We start from the raw sequence: 27,321 nt of genomic DNA, 5'->3' as shown, positions 1-27,321 counted from the left end.
AAACCTTTGACAAAAACCCAAATAATGCCCGCTAATCGGCATAGGTACGTACGCTTGACTCTTGAACCAACACGGGGATTGTGGGTGCCAATCGACTGCAATTTAATTCCAAATATTCCTAGTATAACTTATAGTCTGCCTCCGTATCTGTGGTTCCTTCTGTATGCCCACTTCAGCATCTGTGGATTCAGCCAACGGAAGATTATGTAGCACTATAGAATTTAGTACTGAAACCATCCACCTAGACATGAATGTGAGCAGTTCAAACTTGTGTTGCTTGAGGGTCAACTGTATTTACATCCCTGTTTTAGGTCGTTTCCTAAATTCATCTTCATATCCAGTGGCAAAAGCCTGCAGCCTCATACTCTTAATGCAACTGCGTGCTTTATACATTACTTTGGAAAGATGAGGAGTAGAAATTAATGTTACTGTCATTTTTCTCTTTGGCATTCCTTTATCTCTCTGCTTCTGAAACCCAAGTGGCTCAGTGAAATGGAGACTCTCGGAAAGCAGGCAGCCCTGGGTCTGAATAGTTCTCCTCAGGGTCAGAACACAGCCTGGGGCCACTGTGATAGACAGGCCTAGGAAGATTGTGTGATAAAGCTTTCAGAAATGCTGGGAGACCGTGAATCAGCAGACTACCCAGGAGGAAAGCCCATGGAGTTTTCTTGTTTTGTTTTGTTCTTTTAATTGCTTATTTCCGCTTCACTCCCAGAGCAGACATTAACACTGCTGAGATATGGCCCAGGTATCTGTAGTTTTTTTAATCATCTGGCTGATTCTGAAATCATCCTTGATCCACATGTGCAGCCGGGTTGAAAATCAACTTTTCCAGATACTCTCTACATTCTGGCTTCTATTCCTCTTTCGTCTCTGCATCCTTCTTTCCAGATCACAGAGAAATCCTCTCCTTACCTTATATGTCTTAGCTTTTCCATAGACTGTTAACCTGAATTTTAACTTCTTCCCTCTCTGGAATTGCTTCAGTCCAGAGTATTTTACGTCTTTCGCGCTTTTTTTTTTTTTTTTTTAACTGATTTACTTTTTTTTGGGGGGGGTGGTTTACTATAGCTGCTTGATTTCATTTTGCTAGCACAGTAGCTGGCATATACTAAGCATTTTGAAAAATATTAGCTGCCTGTTTCCTTTAGGTTGGAAAAGTTTAACTTCTAATCACAACAGGGTGTTAAAGCTGGTCCCTTGAAGGCAAAATAAACACACATAGGGAAGTTACAAACACTCCAGACTCTTAAAGAGCACTCATATTCACCTTCTTCTGTGTAGAATAGTCAATTCTCCATCAAAGAAGTAATAAAAAAAATTGTGGCTGGCTATGTGCTGGGCATGTTGAAAGCCCGTGACATCTCTGAACTCGTTTAATCTTCCCAGCTACCAAAAGATGTAGGGCCTATTTTGATCGACATTTTACAGATGAGTAAACTGAGGCACATGGAGTCAGAGATTACAACTAGACAGGGATTGAGAAATAAGGTGCTTGTCTCCCAAACCAGTGCCTTCATCACTCTGTTATACACAATCTTATTTCAGTACTTGCAGTTACATTCTATCAAGGCACCACAATCACTGAGTTAGTGGACAATGAATTATCACTCCTAGGGGAAATACAGGGTTAGGTTCTTGAGAGCCTCTGCTGCTGCTGCTGCTGCTGCTGCTGCTGCTGCTGCTGCTGCTAAGTCACTTCAGACGTGTCCAACTCTGTGCGACCCCATAGATGGCTGCCCACCAGGCTCCGCCGTCCCTGGGATTCTCCAGGCAAGAACACTGGAGTGGATTGCCATTTCCTTCTCCAGTGCATGAAAGGGAAAAGTGAAAGTGAAGTCGCTCAGTCGTGTCCAACTCTTCGCAACCCCATGGACTGCAGCCTACCAGGCTCCTCCATCCATGGGATTTTCCAGGCAAGAGTACTGGAGTGGGATGGCATTGCCTTCTCCATTGAGAGAGCCTCTAGTTGTAACATTTTCATCAACCAAATACTATACAGCCTTGCTTCATCTGTGTATGTGTGTGTGTGTTTCTGTGTAAAGACATCTTATTTAACATACATTGCTGGTTTGTCGACAGTAAAATCATGGCCAACAGCACTATAGCCCATGCTGAGCGAAGTTTATCTAATCTGTACTTTCTCCATAAGGCACGTCACAGCCTTCTTGCACTTAGGAACGCTAGACAGCACTTCAGCACCAGGCTTTCTAAAGAGCAAAATCACTAAATGAAAAGCACAAAAATGCAAACACACACACACAAAGTGGCAGTAAACAGACCTCAACCAGGACACTTGTTTACAGTCTGAGATCTGAAACAAGCAGGCAGAGCCCGCCTGGTTTGACCTCAGCTGGGAACGCGCACGTCGGATGATTCAAACTTTTCACTACTTTGCGCATGGCCCGTGCTGCCGCGAATGACCGAGAAAGTGACCGAGAATACTAAGTGATTGGAAGGTGACAAAAAATGTCAGCGAGCAGGTGAATTTGTAAATGTGCAGTCCATGAATAATGGGAATCAATGAACTTGAAATGCCCGGTGAAGGAAAGGAGATTCTCAAACTCCTCACATTCTTCCAATCCCATCTAAAGATCTCTTCCTGACCGGACTTTCTCCCTGCAAGAGGCCAGAGGGAATCAGGGTAACGTACTTCCTGCCCACCACGCTTCTAGGTACTTCATGTGCCATGCACTTTGCTAAGGGCTCAGACAAATACTGTGATATAAGATCAGCTTTCCGTTCAGACCAGAGCTCACGGGTTCCTCCCATTAGAAATCCAAGAAGCTTCTGGAGGCCTCTCAGGTTTTGTCAGGTAACTGAAGAAAATACCTTCTCATTGTAACTAAATTGACTCTTGCAGTCAAATTAGAATGCAAGATTATAATGCACTTCTCTCTCTGAAGTGCCTGAAATAGTCCAGCAGAAACAGAAGGTCTTCAAAAAACAACAAAAAAAGTCAAACTACCAGCTTCCCAGGTGGCTCAGTGGGTAAAGAACCCACCTGCAATGCATAAGACGTAAAAGACGTAGGTTCAATCACCGGGTCAAAAAGATCCCTTGGAGAAGGAAATGGCAACCCACTCCAGTATTCTTGCCTAGGACATCCCATGGACAGAGGAGCCTGACAGCTAAAGGTCTATGGGGTCACAAAGAACAACTCAGCAACCAAAACAACAAAAACAGCCTTTAAAATCAAGTACATTTCTGACAATGTTGTACAGCGAAAGTTATGCCAAAAAAAAAAAAACTAACTAACACTTAAAAAAACATCAAGTAAAATAAATCATGGACGGATCTATGACTGTTAAAAAAAAAAAAAAAGTGTTTTTGTTGACAAAGTGGGAAATTATAGTCAGCTCTATATGGGTAGTATAAGTTCGTGTGGATATAGGCTCCTGAAACGTAGACCGCCAAAAGATAACATACAAGGCTGCACTTTCTGTCACCTCCTTGACAAATCCACATGCAGAAGACTGTGGCCCTGGGATTGCAGCCATCCATGCAATAAGGCTCCTGGCTGCTCCGTGCTAACACTGATGTGTGAACTGCTAAGAATATAAACACACGTTTTATTTCATCTATGCCCCTGGTGAACTTATACACTTTGGAACAAGTGTGTAGTTAGCCAAATGAATGAATGAATGAATAAGCTGCCGGACCAATTTCACTAAGTGAAATTTTTGTCCTGAATTTTTGTTAAGCATCTCTCCTTAGAGACAAGAAACAAAAATCATTCTTGAAACTTTTACTGTTGTTAATGCCACTTTTAACGTCATGACTGGGTTATTAAGGCATATTCTTACACCACTGGCCTTCCTAGGCTAGGGAGGAATTCTGCTGAGCCCTGTTCCAAATTTTATTAAAATAACAGACGACACAGGTCAATAAAGAAATAAACCAGAAAAGATGGAAGGAAAAATCTGGGACTACACAGATGGAGTGACTAAAACAGAAAAGAGAGAAAGAAAGCTGGATAGCGGAAAAGAAGCCAAGAAATGTTTAAAGGGAAGAACGTTAGAAAATAGAGCAAAGAAACAAAATAGAAGGGACTATTAACACAAAGATCAGTGGAGGAAAGAGAAAGGATGCCAATGCACAAATGACTATTTCTAACATTATTTGGTTGCAGGGAATCAAAAGAGAATTATCTTTTCCTTTCAGGGTCTTAAAAGAAATTCCAAGTCTTTATGTGAGAGAAGTGAGTCGTGAATTGATTTGCCAAGAAAACTGCCCAGGAAGTAGTGCCTCGCAGGCACACACAAGACAGCTTGTGTCCCTGCACCCACCACCGTTGGGGACAAGGGGACAGAGGGATGCAATCTAGACAGAACCTCAACTACAGAGAGGGAGCCTCTGGGACAGGCAGCTCTGTAGAGGCCAAGCTGAAGCTGTGACTCTGAACATGAAACCCTCAGGGGTTTCTGGCTCCTCTTAGAAGTGATACTTTGGGGGAACCTTCAAAAAGAAGGACCCTCATGTGAATTTTTTGAGGGCTCATTGGGAAATGTCTAGTTCTGAAATTTTCTTAATTAAGTTTCATTGAACCACCCTAATTTTCTCAAGCCTAAACCACAGGAGTTTCAGAAAGCAGAAAATAACAAGACGGACTTGCCTACTACCTCCTGAAAGATGACATATTTGATTCAAGGAGAAGATGTTATGGGAACAAACTAAGGATGCACCATGTTCCCCTAAAAGGTTCAGGAGAGAAACACAGAAAGAAAGCAATCCAGGCTTGTTTGGATTGTTCTTTTTGAATTTCTGTATGGCAATGAGAGGCACTTAACAGATTTAGGATATCCGTGTCATTGACAGTATTATTATGGAAAATTTTGACTATGTGTCTAAATTATATCACCACAGAAAAGAGCAAAGTACATTAAAAATGCTTGATTTCTATCTGGATAGATATCTCCAGGCTACATAATAGACATTCAGAAACACTGCCTACCCAAACTGACATCAGCACCTCATTGCTGCTAACCCACCATCATCATTACCATCCCCTCCTTCCTTTGCCAACGCCACCATCATCGTGGCTTTCACCATCACACCACCATATCACTATTTAAGAATCTCAGAACCTCAGTAAATTGAAATGATCGAACTAAAGTTTGTGTAAGATTTATTTTGCATAATATTAAACACTGATTTTGATTAAAATCCTTAGTCTTCTTCATTAACCCAGGTGCAAAATAATGTTTGACTACAGAATTGTGAAATAATTTTCTTCTAGCATTGAGATCTAAGTCACTGAGAGTTTACAATGGATTAGGCACTATTTTTTTTTAAGTCTGCAGTATTTTGTTTAAGCTTTATAATCATCCTAAATGAAGAGAATTTTATTGTCTCGTTTTTTAAAAAAAGGGAGAAACTGAGGATTGGGCAATTTGGTTGAGCTCTCACAGGTGGCCCACTTTCGAGCTGGGACTGGGTGCCTAGCAGTCTGAGTCCAGAGTCATTGCACTTAGCTACTACACCTTACTAAATAACTCTCCTTTCACTCAATCATTCTTGATGCCCGTGGAGTCAATCCTAGTCTTTCTGATTAAATTATCACTTTGTTAAAATAGATAAAATTTTGTCAGTTGGGACCAAAATAGTTGCCTTTCTAGCCTTTGTATTTTTAACAGAGTCTAAACATATACACATAATTAAAACTGTTGTTGATTTATGTAAAACATCTCCCCCCTCATAATTCCTACTAATATTCTCGAAGATGAGAACTCGGCATTCGTTTCTTCTCTCATGAGGTCAAGAATATCATAAAGGTGTTTGCAGTCACCTCCAGCCCAGTTCAATCCTCAGATTTCAGACGACACTGTGAGAATATGTTTTAGAGAGAGAGTATGGGACACTCAGACACACTTCTTAAAAACTGACCTTACAGGTTAACTCATCAGCAGAGTTTAAAATATAAAATAAAACTACTCGATGATTTTCGTGAACTGCCTCCTTTCCATAAAATTCTTTACACTTTCACTTTAGCTGGTTTGTGTTCAAGTGGCTGAATTCTGGGGACTTACATAGCACTTTCTTTGGAGTATGAATTTTGGTTCTAAACAGTTACGGCATTCTGTTTTCCTTTCTTCGATACGCAAACTGGGGCTTAGAATTAAACAAAATAAGCAATTTGCTTTTACCCATTCAATGTAACCTAAAGAAGAAGGGAACATACTTAGCCCGCTGCCTTCTCTACTGGGTCCTTCTAAAGTTACATTAAAAATAATACTGAAGTCATTGGAAGGATTTAGATTTATTATTTTTTTGCTGAGTACACATTTTAGAAAAAATATAATTCATATACTTCCTTATATAAAACTATTTTCACATAACCAGGGTTTTGACTTTTTAAAAAATGTATGTATAAGATAAAAGTTCTTTATGAAAACCCAGACTGCAAACAAATGTTGCAGATGGTAATAAAGATTTTATTTAAATTTGGCTTCCACAGAAAATGAGTTTATATTATCATCAATCTATATTTGTAGTGAAACTCCTGACCATTTAAGTCAGTTCTTCCCTACAGTATTTTTTTAGCTTATAAAACACCAGAACAAATATTAACGTGAATAAAATCGCTTGTATAGCTTATGCATTGCTTTTGCATATACTAGCTCGCTTGACGAAAGTACTACTATCTTAGCCTTATTGAAAAGTTTGATATCTTTGATAGTTTTTCCTATATCTACGGTTCTTGCCATGGTCAGTTTCTTACCCCTGTCCTTCATATCCTTAAAATTTATAAGAAACCAAAATGCTGAACCTGAATTTTCCTAAATTATGAATTTTACATCTTAAATACATTCACAAAAGCAATTCAGAGATCCAAATTAGCTGAGTGTGAGAAAGAAGACTAGAATAAGTGACAATTATCTTTCAGGGAGCTTTCTACCAAACATGTACAAGCCATATAGAGTAGGTGAAAATGAAATGGGGTTTTAAGATGTGATCCTGTTTCAATCCAAACTATATTCATTCTTGAAGCAATACGTGGCTCTTAAACTATTTGCAGACCCACACAATCAGGTACACAGTAACAATTTAAATAACTGAAGAAAAGTAAGACCAGGAAAAAAGGGTGCTAAGATATCACCTAACTACAAAGAAAGAATTACTGAAAACTTGAAACTTAACCATTCAAACCTCTCTCTAGAAGTGAGCCTTGCTTAAAGTTGAAAAATAGTTCAAATGTTCACCAATGCACAAACTAGGCACTGAAAATATGCATACACCCAGAAGACAAATTTCTAGGGCTTTGGCTTTGATGTAGAAGTTTGGATATTGGTCAATTTTTTGGAAAAGAGGGCAATATTTCACCTCTAAGAATACTCAGTGATAAGACTGACACCAGCATGGAGTGTTATACACCTCATTTGAATTTTTAAAACATAGTGGATATAATTAATTTTCTTCTTCAGTTTTATTCAAACCTTCTAAGATGTTTAAACAAGCTAAGGAACCCAGGATAAGGTAACTCACACTTGCCTTCATCATGAAATTTTAGCTAAGACATATTTTGCAGGTCACAGCTTGCCTATTTACAAATTTATTCCCTTTCAATAACAATTTGTTGGGATATATAACCATCTTTCTCCCGTTACTATATGCCCAGGGCAGTCTTATCTGTTACATGTCTTCATACATAGATATGGCTGCATATTATGGCCAACAGAAGAAAGCACCCGTAGCATCTTAATGATAAAATGATGTGAACGCCACATAAATTCTTTGAACATCCCAGTGGGACATTTAGCTGGACAATCCACACAATAGCATTTTACAAATGGAAAAGTTAAGAATAAAGTTAAGTAATAAAGGGTAACCTAACTGACCTAAAGTCACCAGCTGATTTGTAAGCAAAAAATAAAACAGAAACAATCAAAACTGTTTTTTGGTTTGTGTCTATAAAACAACCAGGCACTTACCTGAACTTTTTGTTTTCTACTGACCATAACATTTTAGGTCAGTAGCTTTCAAACTTCTTTACCTCAAGCCAGAATAAGAAATACATTTTAATCACATCCAGCACACATAAGCATGGATAATTAAAATAAATTGTCAGGAAACAAAATCTGCTCTTATTAGATATTACCCACTTGAGTATTTTCTATTTTTTTAATATTTTATTCCTTTAAAAAAATGTTCTAGACTCACTAAACTAATTTCATGATCCTCTGGATCACGACAAGCCATCTAAAAACACTTGCTTTCGGCCCCCAAACTTTTGATAACTACTGAAGAAAACTAAGGGTTCCTGAAAGAATCTAATCAGCTCTTTTCTTTTTACCCAGTCATTCAAACAGTAAAATTGAGATGGGGAAAAATATTAAGTAACATCTGTCTATTTAAAATAATTCTGTTTGATAGTCTTCTTTTCCTCCCTGGGTAATAAAAGGCAAAATTCAAACATTAAAAAAAGGATGTTATGGAACATAAATGCCAAAGGAAAAAATTATTCTGAAAATGAATTTCCATCTGGAATCCCATACGTACTGAGTTTTTTACCTTTATTATTTTTGAAAGTTCCCTTTTTCTTTTTTTAAAAGTACCAGAATATTATCTAACGCAAAAAGTTTAAGATGGGGCATATTATAGGGATAGTATTTGCCACTGGGATGATGAACAATTTTGAATAAAATGTGATCGCTTCTTCATTTGACCATGCTCACTTTGTAATTACTGGCAAGGCAGTAAATAATCCACTGAGAAGCAGTCTCATTAGTGCCCATTGAAATTCAGTGGCATTAATTTGCAATAAAAGAACTGAAAATTAAATGGAAAAGAAAATAGTTTCTGGAGTCTACCACGAGGTTATGGAACTCACATCATATCAATGCCTTCCTTCACATCAAGGAGTTTAAAAGGTGTGAATCAGACTTAATCGTTAGATTTTGTTCTAACACTTAAAAAAAAAAAGCATGCAGAATAAATTCTTTTTCATTTCCCATTTTAACCCTGAATTAAAACAAGTAAAATGAATTTGACAGACGCCAACTTGTGAAAGTTTGTTCATCCTAGTGAGTCTTCTATGGAATAACTCAGGCTGGACCTGCCTGGCTGTGAGGTGTTCTAAAATCTTTTCAGAGGCTAAAGGATGTGGAGTGTGCTCAGATAGCCCATGATCTCCCCTTCAAATTCTCTGGGGCCACTTGGCACCTTCCTCCTGCTGCTTCTACTATAAATATCTCTGGAAATAGAACACTGAATGGAAAATCATCCCAGCTTGCAATACAGAAGGGTCTGGGTTAAGGATGAAAGGCAGGTCCAGACACCAGTGTACAATGAGACAGCGCCTAACTCAACGCCCAGCCACGTGGGCGCCCTAAGGTCTCTCAAACCCACTCCGTGGCACCCCTGTCCAGCAGCACCTAGAGCACTGGTATTCCCCAGGACTCCCTGCCTAAGCCCTTTTGGAGTCCATCAGGAAGAGAAGGGAGAAATTGTCAAAGGGAAAATGAGAGCAAGAAGGGAGAAGGAAAGTGTCATCTCTACGAAAAAGAAAAAAAAAGAAGAAGAAGAAGAAGACACAAAACATTTGCCTCTAAGTCACAAAAACGTCCCTGTGTGCCCTGAGCTACCATCTGCTTCTTCCCCTGAAGGAAAAGCACAGAACCGGGCTGAACTCGGGCACAACACTCCCGGGGGCATTCTGTGCCCCGTAGGCCAGAAATGAAACTTAGCTGGAAGGAAAGTATTTCAAAACACTCGTGCTTCGATGTGGCATGTTTCAAACTCACAGGACACATAAATCTCGGGATGTCAGAAGTCTTCTGCCAGCACTGGGCTCTGACACGGACTCAGTCCGGGTAACTCAGAAATCAGAAAACTCCTTAAGACCCATCCAACTCTAGGGTCTTCTGAGGGGCGCGTTTCAGCCCCGCAGCCCTCCTAGGTGGGACGGGGAGAAAGACATGCCAGGAATCGCTCCCCGAGGAAATCACCTCTGCCACCACCATCCTCATCATTATCAGAGCGTGCATATTTCCAACCCGAAAGTCGAGGAGCAGGGAAATTTGGCACGCAAACAAAATTGTTAAATACTACTACTAATACAAATAAATAACACTGAGCTCAGCGAGTCCCAAACACCTCCAGCCTTAAGTACCAAAGCGGGACCTTTTCTGGGGACTCAAAGCACCTTATGTGTGTTGGCTCTGGGGTGTCCTCCTCCCCAACTAAAAAAACCTCTGCTTTGCACGGTTTTCCAATATTTGTTTAATTAGGAAGCACACGGGGTTTCAGATCTGCGTATCAAGCAGACATGGGGCGGGGCGGGGGGGGGGGGCGGGGAGCGGCGGCGAAGAAAAAAAATTTAAAAAAAAAAATTTTTTTTTTAAGCTGCTGGGCCAGAGAACTTGACTCTCGAGAACACGAGATGCACCCGTGACCCCAGGCCGGGCGGCGCGCTAGCCCTCGGGTCGCGCGGCCCGTCTCGGGCTGCGGCTGCGGCCGGGCGCCCAGCCCCGCGGCCTGCGGGCCCCGCTCCCTCCGCGCCGCGCGGCCCCTCGCCCCCGCTCCCTCCCGCCGCCCCGCGCGCGGCGACCACCCCGACGGGGCGCGGCGGGCGGCGCGGGTTACCTGTAGTAGGCGGGAGGGCCGGCTTCGCGCACCGCATAGCCGCTCGGCTCGTTCTCCAGGTAATAGGGCACCTGTTGGCCGTGCGGGTGCAGGAAGGGCGAGAGGGGCTGCGGCGGCGGGTGCAGCAGCACCAGCGGGCTCGGAGACACGCTGTTGAGCGGCGGGAAGGCCCCCAGGCCGTTGGCGCCGAACGCCGCCGCCTCGGACCCGGGGCCGTAGGGGAGGCCCGACTGGCCGTAGACGGGCGCGGAGGCGGCGGCCGCGGCGTTGAAGTCGTACGCGGCGCCCTCGGGGTAGTTGTACACGGCGGGCTTGCTGCTGTCCACGTACATCTCGCCCAGGGGCCGCTCCAGGGGGATCTTGAGCTGCGGGCGGTTCAGGGGCTCCAGCTCGTTGGCTTGGATCTGGTGCAGCAGGGCCATGCCGGACGCTTTGGTGTGTAGGGTCATGGTCATGGTGAGCGGCCGCGGGCCGGCGCAGACCGTCTCCCCCCGCGGCAGAGGGCTCAGCAGCCGGCCGGCCACCTGGAAGAAGAGCACAGCCCGCGGTTAGAGGCGGCGCAGCGCATGTCCCGCCGCGACGCGAGCGCCGGCCGGGCCCCGGGGAGCCGGCCCCGTCCCGAGGAGCGCGGCGGCCGCCGGACGCGAGCAAGTGCAGCCCTGCGCGAGCGCGCTCTGCCAACTCGCGGGCTCGGGTCTCCAACTTTAAGTACAGCTCTCCCGAGCTCATAGGCATGACAAAGGTGCTGGCCCCCGGCCAGGGGCTGCTGCCTGCCCCTGACGTTGCCTTCAACATCACTCCAGGCGCGCAACTCGTTTTGGAGAGATCCCAAAGAGCAGCTTCCCTGAACTTTACTTTACTTGCCGCTGCTGGATAGAGGCTGGATTTCACGGCAGGAGGGCGGGGGCGCCGAGGGATCTCCTAAAGGTGGCCCGGAGAAGACGGGTTTCAAACCAACTCGGAAGACTCATCCCGGGGCCAGCTTCTCTAACGTGCTACCTTATGTGCCCCGTGCCAGGCTCCAATCTATCTCTGTTTGTCTCCCGCGCTGTTTGATTCACGCTCCTCGTTGGCTGGAAATACGTAGTGTGTACATAGAATGACCCTGGGGAGGACCACTCTGTAACCGAGATATGGTAGATAGACTGGGGTGTGCGGTTGCCGATGCAGACAGCTATATTTAGCAGCTGCAGAGACTGATCGCAGGCGTCCGGGGAAAGGGGGCGGAGATTCAAGGTGTGCGTATAGGAAGAGCCGAGTTTTGCCTTCAGGAGAGTGCTACCTGACCTCAGTTTCCCTCGTCTAAAAAATTCTCCCAAAGTGGTCGCCTCCAGCCGCGATCTTCCGAGATTTTCCCAGCCCGCCTTGTCTGTGTTGGACCACAGTACTGTACTTGTGTCCAGTAGGAATTCTAATGTGAATGACGATTTACCAAAACCTTTCTGTTAGGAGGACATGGGTCTTCATGCTTTCCACGGACTATGCAACCAGAACTTCAGAAAACTGAATATGAAATGTGACCCTTCCATAAAAAAAAACAAAACCTGAGGTCATTAACCACATCTTTAGCAATTATGTTGTACTGATGGTCTCAGCAACAAATTTTAAAATCAGCAACAAATTTTGAAAGTCAGTGATGCCTTTCTGTTCCTTTGTACTCCGATTGGACCTTCTTGGTTCACTTGGACTAGGATATGCAGATTCAAATATCCAGATTGAAAAAGACAGGAAAAAGTTTGGTACTGAGTTAAAAGTTAAACCTGCTCAAATACATTATATATATATAATATATTAGAATAAATAATATAATATATAATGTATATATATAATGTGTGTATATAAATATATATTTAAAATTATGGTAAATACACTGTGTACCTATAATCATGGACAGTTTATACTTTTTAATAAACTTCCTTGTCCCCAGTCTAATGAATTCTGATACAACTGATACTTGGTTTTAATTGCTATCCCAAACACTTGACAGAATACCTGACAAAATTTCCATATATAAATGCCAAAGATGCTATCACTGATAGTAATACCTGGGGATATCTTTATACTAGTAAGTACATGGCTACCTAATTCTTATAAGAACAGACAAAGCATTGGGGGATAATATGTAGATATAACTGATTTACTATGAAGCCAAAACTGAGCTCAGCATCCATAACTAGAATTATAAGCAAAGAAAGGGTTAAAAACACATTAGGTGAATCACAGATATTTCTCTTTATGGCCAGCAACCATTACTTTCCAAAGCAATCTTTTTACAGATGACTTCGTTTCCGTAAATCACACTTTCAATTTTCAAACATCTTAAGGAAAAAAAACCATGCACAAGCACTTCAGAGGACTCTGAAAAATCTGAACCTGCCGAATTCTGTGTAAATTACACAAAGAACCCTACGGGTCCTGAAAGCAGAAGGAGATGCACACACAAACCCAGGGAAAACAGCAAATCCTTATCTCCCTGCTCAGATACAGACACTGGTCAGAAAGGTGAGTTGCTTTCTCAAAATGCTAAAGCTGTGAAGAGAAATCAAAATAGTCCTACCCTGCTGGATCAAGAGCGCCTTTCCAGAAATGTTCCATGGGCTTGTAGAAGTCAAGGGCTGAGACAGTGAGAAGGAAGGGAAGAATGTGCTCCCGTGTGCCTGTGGCTCCGGGTGTGAGCAAGGCAGAGCGTGTGGGGATGTGTTTGCATGTGGGATGGCAGGGAATCGGGAAGCAACCAGTAGGCAGGGCACTTGGCAGCCCCTCCCGGCAGACACAGCAGCTGGGCTGCCGCACAGAGCTGGATGAATGGCAGTGGAGAGTGAGGAGAGGCTTGCTGTCTGCTCACAGGGAGCGGGGTGGCACACTCAAGTCAGCGTTATTGGATGGAACCAGCACTCCCAAGCCTTTCTGCTCCTTCTCCCTGGAGCCTAGAAAGTGTGCCATGTTTTCTGCTGCCGTCCGAGGCAAGAGGGAAAGCAGGCTTGCTGGAAATCATAGGCTTATGGCTAAAATAGAATGCCAGTCAAAAGTGCGTGGATATCAAGTTTACAAAATGTGACACGGGCGGTTTTTCCTGAAGAATATAATTTAACAATAAAAGCCTTCTGGGATCCACTTGGATCCGATGCCTCCGATGCCTTGCTGGCCCCAGCCCGCCCTATCCCTCCTCACCATCCCCCTGCCTCTGAACAGACACACTGTTGCCGTGCCTCCCATTGCACCAGGAAACCAGACTTTGGAATAAATGTTTTGGCATTCTAGGGATGTGTTTCCAACTGAAATGTAATATTCCTCCACCTCGTTAACCAAACCCACAAACCTTTCCACGAATAGCTCAGTTGACTGCTTTCAGTAAACATGAAAAAAATATATCATTAAAATCCCAGAGTAGGAAGATAAGACAAAGGTAGGTGCCTTTGTTTGGCACTGATTTTAGGCTTTCTGGTTGTAGAGGCATTGACCATGGGTAGAGGATCTGTTTCCCAATGATGCCCACATAGAGCCTCCAGGTTCTCAACGTTTCTCTTGACCATGGTACCAACACACAAAGAAAGTGTTCCTAGTGGCCCTTACCCAGTATCTAAGGACATGTGACGCCTACTGGAGCCTTTGTTGCCAGACATTAGTCACTGCTTTGGGTATTAAATGGTTCTAATCACAATGCCAGGAGTGGCCAGTCTCTCGCCCTGGTACCTCATGCAGTTAGTGAGAGATTTATGAGTGGCTCTTAAGACCAGTACAAAGAAAGAAGTAAAAAGTTATTTTTAAAAAAGTTACCAAAATGTTAATAATGTCATAATGCACATAGTATTTTGTGCTTTGAAAGTCCCAAAATATTGCAGTATTAGAGCACAGAACCCTTTGTTGTTGATGGCTGTGAGTATTAACTCCTCCTTTAGGTCAACCGTGGCCATGCATGTACTAGGCCAGTCCCAAATAAAACAAGAATGTGCAAAGAATGGAGAGGAAAGGGAAAGAAGGGGGAGGAAGGAGAGGAAAAAAAGGAAGGAAGAAAGGAGGGAAAGAGGGAGGAAAGGAACTTTGCAACTGTTCTCCCTGAACACAGGAAGGATAAGAAGTCTCATTATCTCTTCACAGACTTTGATTATTCTATAACTAACCATCAAAGTCAGTCCCAGATGTCCGATATAGTCAGTTTTCCAGAACACTCTCTTGCCCATATTCTCTTCCTATTCCTGGTAAGAATCATCACCCAGGCTTGATGATGGTGGGTGGGAAAGGACAGCGAACCTTGCCAGTTTTCTTCTAGTGCTTCTGGCAAACAACTTTACAGCCTGGTTCCCTCCTTTACCCTCCCCAGCTGCACAGGCTCACACTCCCCTCCTTGACTTCCTGGCATTTGCTGGGGAATTAGGGTCAAGTCTATTTCTGTAGCTCCCCATCGAGAGCATCTCCAGACCACTTTGCCAACAGTCTCTTGGGCATTGCCTGCTCGCTGAAAATGTGAGTCATCATTCTCCCTTCCCCCAGACACGGGGCTCCTCTCCAACCCCCCAGTCTGTGACTAGCATCATTATCCCTGCAGTCACCCAGGGCACTCCTGTAGGCTTTCTGTAGCCTTTGGCACGCCTAAGCATTCTAGCTTTGCCATTTATCCCTTCCCCCGACACTCCTGTGCCCCTCCTGCATTACCTCACCTGGCAAAAGGATCTCTTAGGGACATCTGCCCCCGCACACTTCTTCCTAGATCCTGCTGCTTTATATTTTGTTTTTACAGCTTTGAGACCCATTTTCTCATCAGCTCCATTCTTCACCCAGATCACAGCTTCCTCCAGAGTTCAGGCCTCCCTTTCTTCCCATAATATCTTGTCTAGTGTATCTCCCCCTCATGTGTAACCTGTGCCTCATTCAAAGGAAAAAAGAAAAATTGAGGCTCCAAGCACTCAAAGCTTTCCTGATGACATCCCCTCTGCCTAGAACCCCGCTTTGCTGGCTTGTCAGGGGAAGGTCTTTTTTAAAGTTCAGCCCAAATGCTATCACAACAAAAGTGCCTTCTTTTATTCTTTATTCAAAGGTAATTTCCTCTCCTCTGAACACCAGTGATATTTCTCATGCATGTGTTACATTCTTCCTTGTGTTAATATATACATTATATATCCCCTTATGCTCAGAAGTTCCTTGAGGACAAGGTCTGCAAAGAGGTATTTGGGAATTTTCTGAGTCCCTAGCACTGTGCCTAGTCATACTGGGTCACCAAATATTGGCTAATTTATTCATCCAGATACTTAAAAGGATAAAATAATATTATACTTATCTGGATAAACCCTCTCTTAAAAGCTATTTCCATGTAACGTTCTACCATCTTCCAACTGTTTTTCCTAAATGATTATCTTGGTATACTCATACTGACTGAGGCCATAAAGTCAAAATTTAAATTCATACAATCTTGAGGATTAAGCCTGCAATTCTTGGCAGCATAATTCACCAGAAAGCTCTGAATTTTTAGTTCGTAGCCAGATAATACTGTGACCAAACAAAGTTTCTTCTCTAGCTCCATTAAAAGCTTTTTACATTTACAAAAACATTATTCCTCCAACAGAAACATGAAAGAAAATAAATGTGGAAATATTTCCAAAATAGCTTCCACTCCTAGAAATGGTTCCTTCAGTCTGAGATGTGGAGCTCCAGCTCTGTTCAAACTGATCATTATTTTGATGATAAAAATGCTCTGTTTGGGAGGTTTTTCTGCACATTTATTTGACACCATTTATTTTTCTCTAAAGTAGAAGAAAAAGAATTTCCTGTTAGGTTTCCGCCTTTAAAAATGGTTCATACTATTTAAGGACTTTTGATTAGCTCCTAAATTGTTTTTTTCAACTGACATTTGATTTTTGTCTTATGAGGTAAATTTGATATGCAGGGAAATGCACATATCTTGTGTGTACAAGCTTGAGTTTGGACATGTGCACATGACAACTGGCTCAATGAAACCATACAATATTTCCATTACTCAAGAAATTTCACTTGATGCCCTGTTCTAGCCAACATGCAACCCCTCCAGGCAACCACTGCTATGATTGCTATCATCATAGATTTATTTTGCCTTCTGGACCGTGACTTCTTTCATATTGGAGCACATAGTATACCCCGTTTCCATCCACGGGCACAACAGTGCGATGCTGGGCACACAGCATTGTAAGGGCATCAAAGCACATAGCTATCCTCTCAGTCAGACCCCTCTCCCTGGGGTCAGCTCCCTCAAGACCCCAGAATTTTACTTACACTCTATTCAGGGACCTTTTTCACTAAAACAGACTTTCCTTCATCAGGTGTTACATAAGCCTGCCAAGATACGAGTTAATGATGAGAAGCCAAATGAAATCAGGATTCTTTACCATGTTCTTAAATAGCGCATCTAAATTATTTTTTAATTTAATAATTTTTAAGCCTAGAATCAAATCCCAAATCCTAATTCTCATAAAAGTCAGGACCTCAGATGCAATTCCCTGTCTTTCTACCCAGAACTCAATGGGCTAGTTTGGATTTTTGGTTGTCAGGCAGAATGGCTGCTCTTTATTGTGAATCAATGAGTGGTTCAGATTTAATTCACCAGCTTAAAAGAATTTAGTAATTTTTCATGTAACATTTTTTAGATAACTGTTAATGTAATATAACTATAAGAGATGTAGCATAAGACAGTTGAGAAGGTACTTTCTCTATAAGTGCTATGAGTGATGAAAGAATTCCAATAAATTTCAATTATTATTATACTGCGCCCCTCTCCCTCCCTTTATCTATTGTTTACTTGAGGAATCTCATTGCCAGAGTAGGGTATTACTTCTCTGTGGAGAGCAATATTCAGATTGTGCCTAAATTCAAGTTGATTCAAATAGTAACATGCACTGTTAAGGAGGACCTTTATAGACACACACACACACATCAAGTAATCAGAAACCTGGCAAAATTTCAGAATCAGCCTTAGTCAAGTGGTTTTTTAAAAGGGGGGTGATTTTTGCATTTTGCATCTTTTCAGGTCTTCCTTCCTATTTTGTTACCACACTCATCTGGATAACCAGCTCCCTCACGCCCCAGGATCCCAGGCTACCCATGCTAACCAGTGGACTCTCTCCCCCATCTCCCAAGACCCTCAGTTACAATCCGACTGTCTCAAAGGAGTGATATATTTATTGAACATGCCAAAGAATAATTCATTTATTCAGTTCACTCAAAAAAATACTGATTACCTACTATTTACCAGGACCATTCCTAGATGTTGGGTCCTGTCTTAGACAGCTCAGGCTGCCATAACAAAAGACCATAGACCTTATGGCTTAAACAACAGGAGTCAATTTTCACACGGGGCTGGTCACCAGAAGTCCAATATCAGAATGCCACCTTCATCAAGTCTATTGAAGACCTACTTTCTGGCTTGGGCCTACTTTCAGACAGGGGCCTTCTCCCTGTGTTCACCCCTGGTGGGCAGAGCTCTCTCTTCTCAGAAGGCCACAGTCCTGTTGGATGAGGGTTCCACCCATGACCTCATTTAACCTTAATTACTCCCTGAAGATTCTGTCTCTAGATACCATCACGGGGGAAGTTACGGCTTCACCATACGAATGTAGGGAAGACACCATTAAGTCCACAGGCACCACCCAAACATAAACAACAAACGTCTGTGCCTTCAAAGAGCTTACTTCTAAGGGCCTTTGTATTTATTCCTGCTGTAACGGGCCCTTCCTACTCAGCCTCCCATAGGAGAATCCCTGCCTCTGTCTGCCCACAGTTGTTGGTATTCCTCTGGGTTCAGCTCCAGGCCCCCTTGGCCCCTCTGTACTTCTCCCTTTCAAGAGTCTCCACCACTCCCAGGGTTCTAAGTTTCACCTGTACATTAAAGCCTTTAAAATAGAAATCTCCAAACATGAACCCCCTCCCACCTCCCTCCCCATAACATCTCTCTAGGTCATCACCGTGCACCAGCCCCAAGCATGCTGTATCCTGCATTGGACATAGACTGGCGATTTGATTCTTACATGATAGTATACATGTTTCAATGCCATTCTCCCAAATCATCCCACCCTCTCCCTCTCCCTCTGGGTTCATGTTTGGGAACGCATGTACACCCGTGGTGGATTCATGTCAATGTATGGCAAAACCCATACAGTATTGTCAAGTAAAATAAAGTAAAAATAAAAATTTTTAAAAATAAATAAATAAATAAAATAGAAATCTCCAACCAAAAGGTCTCTGCTGGCCAGGAGCCATTCCAGATACCTCTTAGACATTTTTACTTGCATGTTCATTCATTCAATAAAGACTTCTTAAGCACCTACTATGCGCTCACCATTTGCAACTCACTTCGTTCAAAATTACTGTTTCTTTTCCCCAGACCTACTCCTCCCTCTGTTCCCTGTCTCAGCAGACAGCAGTGCTATTCATGTAATTGTGCAAGCCACAAACATCCAGCCTTCAGCCTTGATCTGCCTGTGTTTAATCTCCCACAAATCTTTTTTTATTTCTGTCTCCTTGATCTCTTTTGAGTCAATTGCATTTTCTTGCCGTTATTATTTTCAGGCCACTATCTTCTCTCCCAAGATATGCCTCCAGACTTTTTCTTCCACTGTCCATTCACCATACTATAGAAAGAGTAATCTACCTTGAGAACAATGGAACTTGAATTATTATTATTCTTTCTCCAGAGTTGTCTCCCACAGAAATTGTGCTCCTGCCATACTGAATTATTTTCCAGTTTCTGACTCTCTCAACTCTGTCTCTAAATATTCATATTTTTGATTCATTCTAACTGGAATCTTCCTCCTATTCCTTTTCATCTGACTTACTCCTATGCATCCTTTAAGTCTCCCTTCGGATATCACAGCCACCAGGAAGCCTTCCTTGATTTTCTACTGTGTGCCTGACTGTGAATGCCCATTGCTCCCTAAAAATCCCTGGTCATTGCTCTTATAATCCTGTTGGAATTTCCTGTGTATTTCTCTGTATCCTCCCACTGACCTATAAATTTTTAAAAGGCACACAGGGACTGTCTTTTTCCAAATCATGAGCCCATTGCTTAGTAAATTTCTGATGAATATTTGGTCCCAATAAATACTATTTGAATAATGAATGTTTAAATCTCTCCCTGATATCACATTTGCTTTGCCAGCTCAATTCCTCAATAACTTAATTCCAAAGAACTGATTATAAGGGCTAGAATTCAGAACTAGAGCTTAGATAAGAATCTGAAAGCAGATTCATATTTTCTAGAACAACTCAGATTTCTCGTCTTATATACATAGGGTATTCGAATTAATGGCCCCTTAATGGGTTGTCAAGTCCAAGCCTGAATTGTCTCCATAAAGAAAGATCATTTTTGTTGAATGTCTAGTCCAGAACAACTGAACTAGAATCTGGATCTCCATCCTACCCCACCCCTATTCTCTTCGTGTTGATAGTGCCTTCTTTCTTTTTATGTGGGCTGTGATCTGCATAATCAAATTAAGATGTAATCTTAGCGGCTCAGTGGGCTATTCTTCGAATCTTAAAATTTTCCAGCTCTGGAAAACACAGCAAGATTGCTTCACATTCTCAAATCACTGATAAAGAAATGAGGAGAAGAGTTTGAGAACGTAAGCTTAAAATATTGAAACAACTTGTGTTCAGAGAAATAACTTGCCTTATGAAACATAAAGAAATGATTTCCCATGCAGTACTCTTAGAATAGGGTTTCTTACGGTCTGACCCTGATACCTATTAATATACCTACCTTTTGAATCAAACTCTCTAGCTGGAGACAAACTTTATATCCTTTCTGTATCTTCTAAATTGTACCAACTTACAAATAGAGCATCTTTAACCTAAAAAATGCTTTCCTGTATTTGACACATTCCAATTTCAAAGAGAATCTAATTTGAAAGACATTCAAGTACCTTTCCATTTTGCTGTCATACTCATCAGGGAAATTATATTATGATACAAAAGTGCTCACCTTCCTAAAAACCAAAGCTTCTTAAAAGAACTGGAAAAATTGTTGGGAATGACGTTATAAACACTAGAGTCAGAAAAATATAGTGGCAAACTTTTGGTTGCTTCTCAAATACAGATATAACTTTTTGTGACACTTTTCAGCAACTTTTGTATATAAATGTGAATAAAAAAATAATTCCACAAACTTTTATGCCAAATGCTAATGAACAGCTAAAATGTACAAATTGTCTTTTTCTTCCCATGTTCTCCATCCTGCCCTTCTCAATTTTCTGTCCTTAAAACATCTACCTCTTCCCTATCTGCTATCAAGCCTGCCTCTTCTCTGAGACCAGCCCTAGTCAACATGGATTAGACCCAGAATTCTAATCAGAATTCAGGAAAAAAAAAAAAAAATCCTGCCCAGTCATTCTGTTCTCTCCCATCTGTGGTATGTGTCCTCAACTCCCTTGCCTCCCCTTTCAACAGTCCCAGTCACAACACTCCTTCAACACAAGCTTCTCAGACCTTGATTTGGAGCAGGGTGCTGAGAGTTCAAGTTGCACAACTGTCCACTCTCCCAACCCCATCTCATCCAAATTCTAGCTTGTTCCAAGTCTTAACTTCAGCCTGCAGTTTATAGGAATGTATCTGATTGAACTAATTTCCACTCTCACTTCACATGCAAGTATTTGAATTTTTTTAAATGGGAAATCTTATTAAACTAGAGAAATCTCTACTTGTAGAATTGCAAAAGGGCCTGGGAGGAGGTATCTGTGAGTAAAGCACATCCTGCCCTTTTCTTTCTCAAGACTTTTAAAAATTCCAAACTATCTCCTGACCCTCAGGGTGCCCGAATGAACTGTTCTTCACATTTCAACAAGGATATGTCCTTATTCTCACCTGGATGGTCTTTGTTTTTGTGTAAGCAATGAATGATCTGTAATAAACAAGCTCCACACAGCGCCTGGGAGCAAAGTTGTGGCTCTCATAGGATATGTTCCATTGCAGTTACTTCCCAAAGAAAAACTGAAGGTGAAACTATTCCAAATACCTAAAATTTACTCCCTCAGTACATTGAGATGCTAGAGGCAGAAGACCATAAAAAGCAATAAAGTCATTTTGTGAATGCTTGTGTGAAACATGGAAAAATTTAGGTCTAACAGTCCCCTTCCCATTGGTTTCTCTTTCATGTAGAATGTGATCTTTGACTCTTTCTGACGTGGTAATTTAGCTTTTTCAGAATGGGCGTAAGAAAAATTAAACTAAATATAGCTCTTGCTCATGAATCTGGACATGCTTATTCTTGAAAATAAATGCTGCATTCATTCAGATGAATGTTTCCCAATCAGCCCAAATTCACCCTTCACTCTATACTTAACATACTTTTCCATCTCTGCCCACCAGCCCGATTACCATTTTGGGTAATCTAGCATTTGCTGACTGGTCAGTTGCAACTCCAGTTTCAAACTCTTCACATTGTTTAAAGAAGTTTTTGTAGAAACTCAACCAGAATCTCATGACTCTGAGCCTGTAGTGGCCTCACAATGGCTATAATAGCTTTGTGTATGTTCTTGGAAGTTTCATCATCTGCCACCCCATGCCCCCGCCCCACCTCCCCCCGCTTTGTCTGTATGTGGGGAGGAAAGAGGTTGGCAAAAGAAATCAGATTGCCTTAGCCTTTCTGTAAGCTCGGCTGTTGGAGGGGTGGGGATTATTTCTGTTCACAGTGGGCTAGTGCAGTATGAGCTGATACTCAGCTTTGGAGACTTTTCTTTCGGATTGGTTCGACTACAATGAAGATATCCCAAAACAGCCTTTCTCTAGAGTTGATTTCTTTATTGATATCTTACTGGAAGCCTAAGGTAAAGCCTGATGCCTGTTCATTGAGCATCTAGCATGTGCTTTACAGGTATTATTTTATTTAAAATTTGTTTTTCCTTTATTTTTGAGTATGTCATGGAGTCGATGTTTTAATTTTCAATAGATATTTCCATAACAATTTTGAAAGAATCTCCTCCCACCCCTGTGTGCCACTTGTCAATTTCCCCTTTCTAGAGGCAACAGGTGTTACCTGTTTTTAAAAGACTCCTTCCAAAGATATTCCATGCATATAGAACACACATATTTCCACATCCTTTTTTAAAAATAGTAACACGTACTCCATTTTGTATCAACGTTTGTTTTCATTTACAATATATCTCTCTGTTTTGCTATGTAAATATATCCCTCATTTTTATGGCTGCATAATATTCCATTGTGTAAAAGAATCATAATTTATTTTGCCAGTTCCCCATTCCAGGGCAATTAATTTGTCCCTAGTCTTTAGCAATTGTCAACAATGCTACAATTAATAATCTTGTACATAAGTCAATTCTTATAGGATTACTATGCACATTATTCATCTTAGCTTGTGTGTGGTTAGATGCTAAGTCATGTACGACCCCTTGCAACTCCATGGACTGTGCCCCACAAGCTCTTCTGCCCATGGGGTTTTCCAGGCAAGAATACTGGAGCAGGCTACTATTCCCCTCTCCAGGGGATCGTCCCAACCCAGGAATAAAACCCACATCTCCAGCATTGGCAGGCAGATTATGTACCACTGAGCCACCTGGGAAGCCTGGAAGCAACATTTTAGTAGGTGTTGCCTAAATGCCCTCTATATAAATGGTTGAACTCCTATACCCTCACATATATGATGGATCTTTGAACTTTTCATATTTCTCAAAATATCTCTGTTCAGTTTTAATTTGTACTTTTTTACTATGAGTGAGGATGAGCATCTTTTCATATGTTTTAGTCTGAATATTAGGTTGACCACTCAGAGGCTGAGTGAATTTGGATGAATTAAAGTTTTCGAGATCAAAGAATCATTGCAAGATTAAATGCAATGATGCAGGAAATGCATGTTGTTCTTGCCAGCTTCCACAACTATTTTTCCAGTAGTTGACAACTATAGGGGCCCCAGAAATAAAAGCTAATGATGTATTAGAAGTAATAGAAAGCATAATAAAAGCCAGGGTTGTGGTACCAGAAGGTTTTAGATGAAATAAAGAGCTGTTGTTGAAGCCTTCCTTGCTTATTGCCATTCCAAAATGACAGTTTGCTTAGCACAACCTCATTGAAATTGGGCGCAAATCAGGACTGCTTCCCTGAGGATGAAAAATAATTCTGCATAGTGGCACCTTAGGTGTGGAATAGAACATTAACACCAGAAGCAAGCTATGTAAACTTGAAAAACAGAGACTCACTTATGAATCCAGTGTGTTTGAGGAATGAATTGTTGAAATGCCAGTTTTAACTGTTTTATAGGGTTTTCAGACTCATTGCTGAAACCACCTTCTACTGCTCCCATGGAGGCATTGTACAGACAAGTAAATACTCCTCATCAAATTTTAAACCTCGGCAAATAAGTGGTAGATTGTTGACAAAATCTTGGCTGCCATGACAGGAAAAGGACTGTGGCTTTCACAAAAATAAAAAGAAATATTTTGAAGTACTGTAAATATCAGGTATGAAGATGCTTTGATATACAGCTAAAATGCTTGCAACTCAAATGGCAATGTGTCCACATTCTAATTTGAAATCCCTTTATGTACAGATTATCAATTAAGTTCAAACCATAAACCACCCATTTTTTAAACCATGTTGTGGTCTTGCCAATTCAACAAATACAACCAGCAAATCTGAAGAATGTGGGTCCCAATAAAAGACAGGAAAACAGGAATACATTGTGACCTTCAATGTATTTTTAACGAAAAAAAAAGAGGTTTTATATTTATGACTAATTTTTCATTTTTGCAAAAGAAGCCAAATAGTTATTTTTACATTAGAAGAAAACTCTATTGCTATGTATTCATAAGCTTTCTGATCCATCACATAAATGTCAAAGGAGGTTTGATATGACTTCTTTCCACAGTCAAACATACTCTATTCCCAATTTTTAGAAATCAATTAAAAGATGATTAAACAGCCTAGCATTAAAGATAACATTGTATTCTCCTGCTGCTGCTGCTGCTGCTGCTGCTGCTGCTAAGTCACTTCAGTCATGTCTGACTCTGTGTGACCCCACAGACAGCAGCCCACCAGGCTCCCTGTCCCTGGGATTCTCCAGGCAAGAACACTGGAGTGGGTTGCCATTTCCTTCTCCAATGCATGAAAGTGAAAAGTGAAAGTGAAGTCGCTCAGTCATGTCCGACTCCGCGCGACCCTATGGACTGCAGCCTACCAGGCTCCTCCATCCATGGGATTTTCCAGGCAAGAGTACTGGAGTGGGGTGCCATTGTATTCCCCTAATATTTTTTAAATGTGTTTTTATCTCACAAGTACATGATCTAAAATTAACATCTGAACCAGATCTAATTCTTCATGGGGAGTAGGTAGCTGACCTGCTATTACAGGATTTGTCTCTTTGAATTACACATATTGTTTCTGTTTGTGTTTCTTACTAGATGTTGAGAAGCTTGTGAGTCCTTCACTTACCACCTGGCACATATTTGCTGCTCATTTTATATATATTGGATGAGAATACATGAATAAATGAATTAATTAACTCAACCTTCAAAAAACTAGATTCATGGGATCTGATCATGGCAAATAGATGGGGAAGCAATGGAAACAGTGACAGACTTTATTTTCTTAGGCTCCAGAATCACTGTGGTCAGTGACTGCAGCCATGAAATTGAAAGATGCTTGCTCCTTGGAAGAAAAGCTATGACAAACCTAGACAGCAAAGACATTCCTTCTACAGAGAAATGGGTAAAGAAGATGTGGTACATTTACACAGTGCAGACTCAGCCATTAAAAAGCATGAAACAATCCCGTTTGCAGCAACATGGATGTGTCTGGAGATTGTTATACTAAGTGAAGTAAGTCAGAGAAAGACAAATATCATGTAATATCGCTTATTTGTGGATCCAAAAACAAATGATGCAAATGAACTTATTTACAAAAGAGAAACTGACAGACACAGAAAATGAATTTTTGGTTATCAGGAATGAAGGGTTGGGGTGAGAAGAATAGACTGGGAGTTTGGGAATGACATATACACACTAACAGATAATCAACAAGGAACTATTATATAGCATATATCACAGGGAACTGCTTAATGTTCTGTAATAACCTAAATAGAAAAAATTTGAAAAAGAATAGATATGTGCATAACAATCACTTTGCAGCACATTTGAAACTAACACAACATTGTAGATCAACTATAGTCCAATATAAAGCAAAAGTTTTTTTATTAAAAAAAAAAAAAACAGAGATATCACTTTGCCAACAAGGGTTCACATAGTCAAAGCTATGGTTTTTCCAGTAGTCGTGTATGGATGGAGAAGGAAATAGCAACCCACTCCAGTTTTCTTGCCTGGAGAATCTTGCCTGGACAGAGGAGCCTGGCTGGCTTCAGTCTTTGAATTGCAGGAGTCGGACAAGACTGAGCAACTGAGCATTTATGGATGTTGAGAGTTGGACCATAAAGAAGGCTGAGTGCTGAAGAATTGATGCTTTTAAACTGTGGTGTTGAAGAAAACTCTTGAGAGTCCCTTGGATTGCAAGGAGATCAAACCAGAGATCAAACTTTAAAGAAATCAAGCCTGAATATTCATTTAAAGGACTGATGCTGAAGCTGAAGCTGAATCTCCAATACTTTGGCCACCTGATGTCAAGAGCTGACTCAGTGGAAAAGACCCTAATGCTGGGAAAGATTGAAGGCAGGAGAAAGAGGGAACAACAGAGGATGAGATGGTTGGATGGCATCGCTGACTCAATGGACATGAGTTCGAGCAGACTCCAGGAGATGATGAAGGACAGGGAAGCTTGATGTGCTACAGTCTATGGGGTTGTGAAGGGTCGGACACGATTGAGCAACTGCATAACAACAAGCCTGTTGTTTTGAGTTATACAGCATTGTTGTTATTGTTCAGCTGCTAAGTTGTGTCTGATTCTTTGGGACTCTATGGACTGTAGCACGCCAGGCTTTCCTGTCCTTCACCATCTCCCAGAGTTTGCTCAAACTCATATCCATTGAGTTGATGATGCCATCCAACCATCTTGTCCTCTGTCACCCCCTTCTCCTCCTGCCTTCAGTCATTTGCAGTCAGGGTCTTTTCCAATGAGTCAGCTCTTCATATCAGGTGGCCAAAGTATTGGAGCTTCAGCTTCAGCATCAGTCCTTCCAATGAATATTCAGGATTGATTTTCCTTAGGATTGACAGGTTTGATCTCCTTGCAGTCCAAGGGACTCTCAAGAGTCTTCTCCAACACCACAGTTCAAAAGCATCAATTCTTCGGCACTCAGCCTTCTTTGTGGCCCAACTCTCACATCTGTACATGACTGCAGGAAAAACCATAGCTTTGACTATACAGCATTGACCAGATGTTTCTTACTATCTGAAATATAGAACAATATCTCTGCCTCAAGAAATATAGGGTGAGATGAGATGTTCTGATCGACAGATGCCCTGGAAACCACATGTCTTCAAGTGTCCCCGCCCTGCCTTACAGCTCAGGAAAGGCTTTGTGGTAGCTGCACTGAGTCACTTCTGAGATCTTTGCATCTCAGCTCAGTCCACCATGGCCTTCTCTTAATGACTCTCAGGATCTCTGTAACAACGTGGCCCAGTGACCCCAGGTCCACCACACTGCTGACAAAGCCAAGAGGAATAAACAGAATGCCTCTGAGGCCCGCCAGTACCGTATACACAGCAGCAGACCAGCTGGCTTTCTCTATGCATGACCAGAAGCAACTGTTCTACTCAATCACCATAAGTCCTCATGATCATAAATAGCAGTTATTATTAATGGTCCTTTTGGGAAATC

At 41.7% G+C, this 27,321-nt stretch overlaps 1 protein-coding gene across 6 annotated transcripts in view; it reads right to left on the bottom strand.

Moving 5' to 3' along the window:
* Positions 1-27,321, bottom strand: part of ESR1 (estrogen receptor 1) — a 399,407-nt gene that overhangs the window by 272,507 nt on the left and 99,579 nt on the right. For 2 of the 6 annotated variants that reach the window (XM_018053364.1, XM_018053367.1), the window contains exon 2: positions 10,585-11,108. The exons of 1 other annotated variant lie outside the window; for it this stretch is intronic. In XM_018053364.1, the coding sequence (XP_017908853.1) occupies positions 10,585-11,039 (455 nt within the window). In that variant the 5' untranslated portion in view covers positions 11,040-11,108. Of the gene's footprint in view, positions 1-10,584; positions 11,219-11,583; positions 12,346-13,141; positions 13,521-27,321 lie in introns of those variants that run through there. 3 more of the 6 variants (XM_018053365.1, XM_018053366.1, XM_018053363.1) reach the window with 3 other exon arrangements.

This window comes from Capra hircus, chromosome 9, assembly GCF_001704415.2.
Source record: "Capra hircus breed San Clemente chromosome 9, ASM170441v1, whole genome shotgun sequence".
Taxonomy (NCBI): domain Eukaryota; kingdom Metazoa; phylum Chordata; class Mammalia; order Artiodactyla; family Bovidae; genus Capra; species Capra hircus.
The sequence above is the reverse complement of the archived record's forward strand: the minus strand, read 5'-3'. Positions and strand labels throughout refer to the sequence as shown.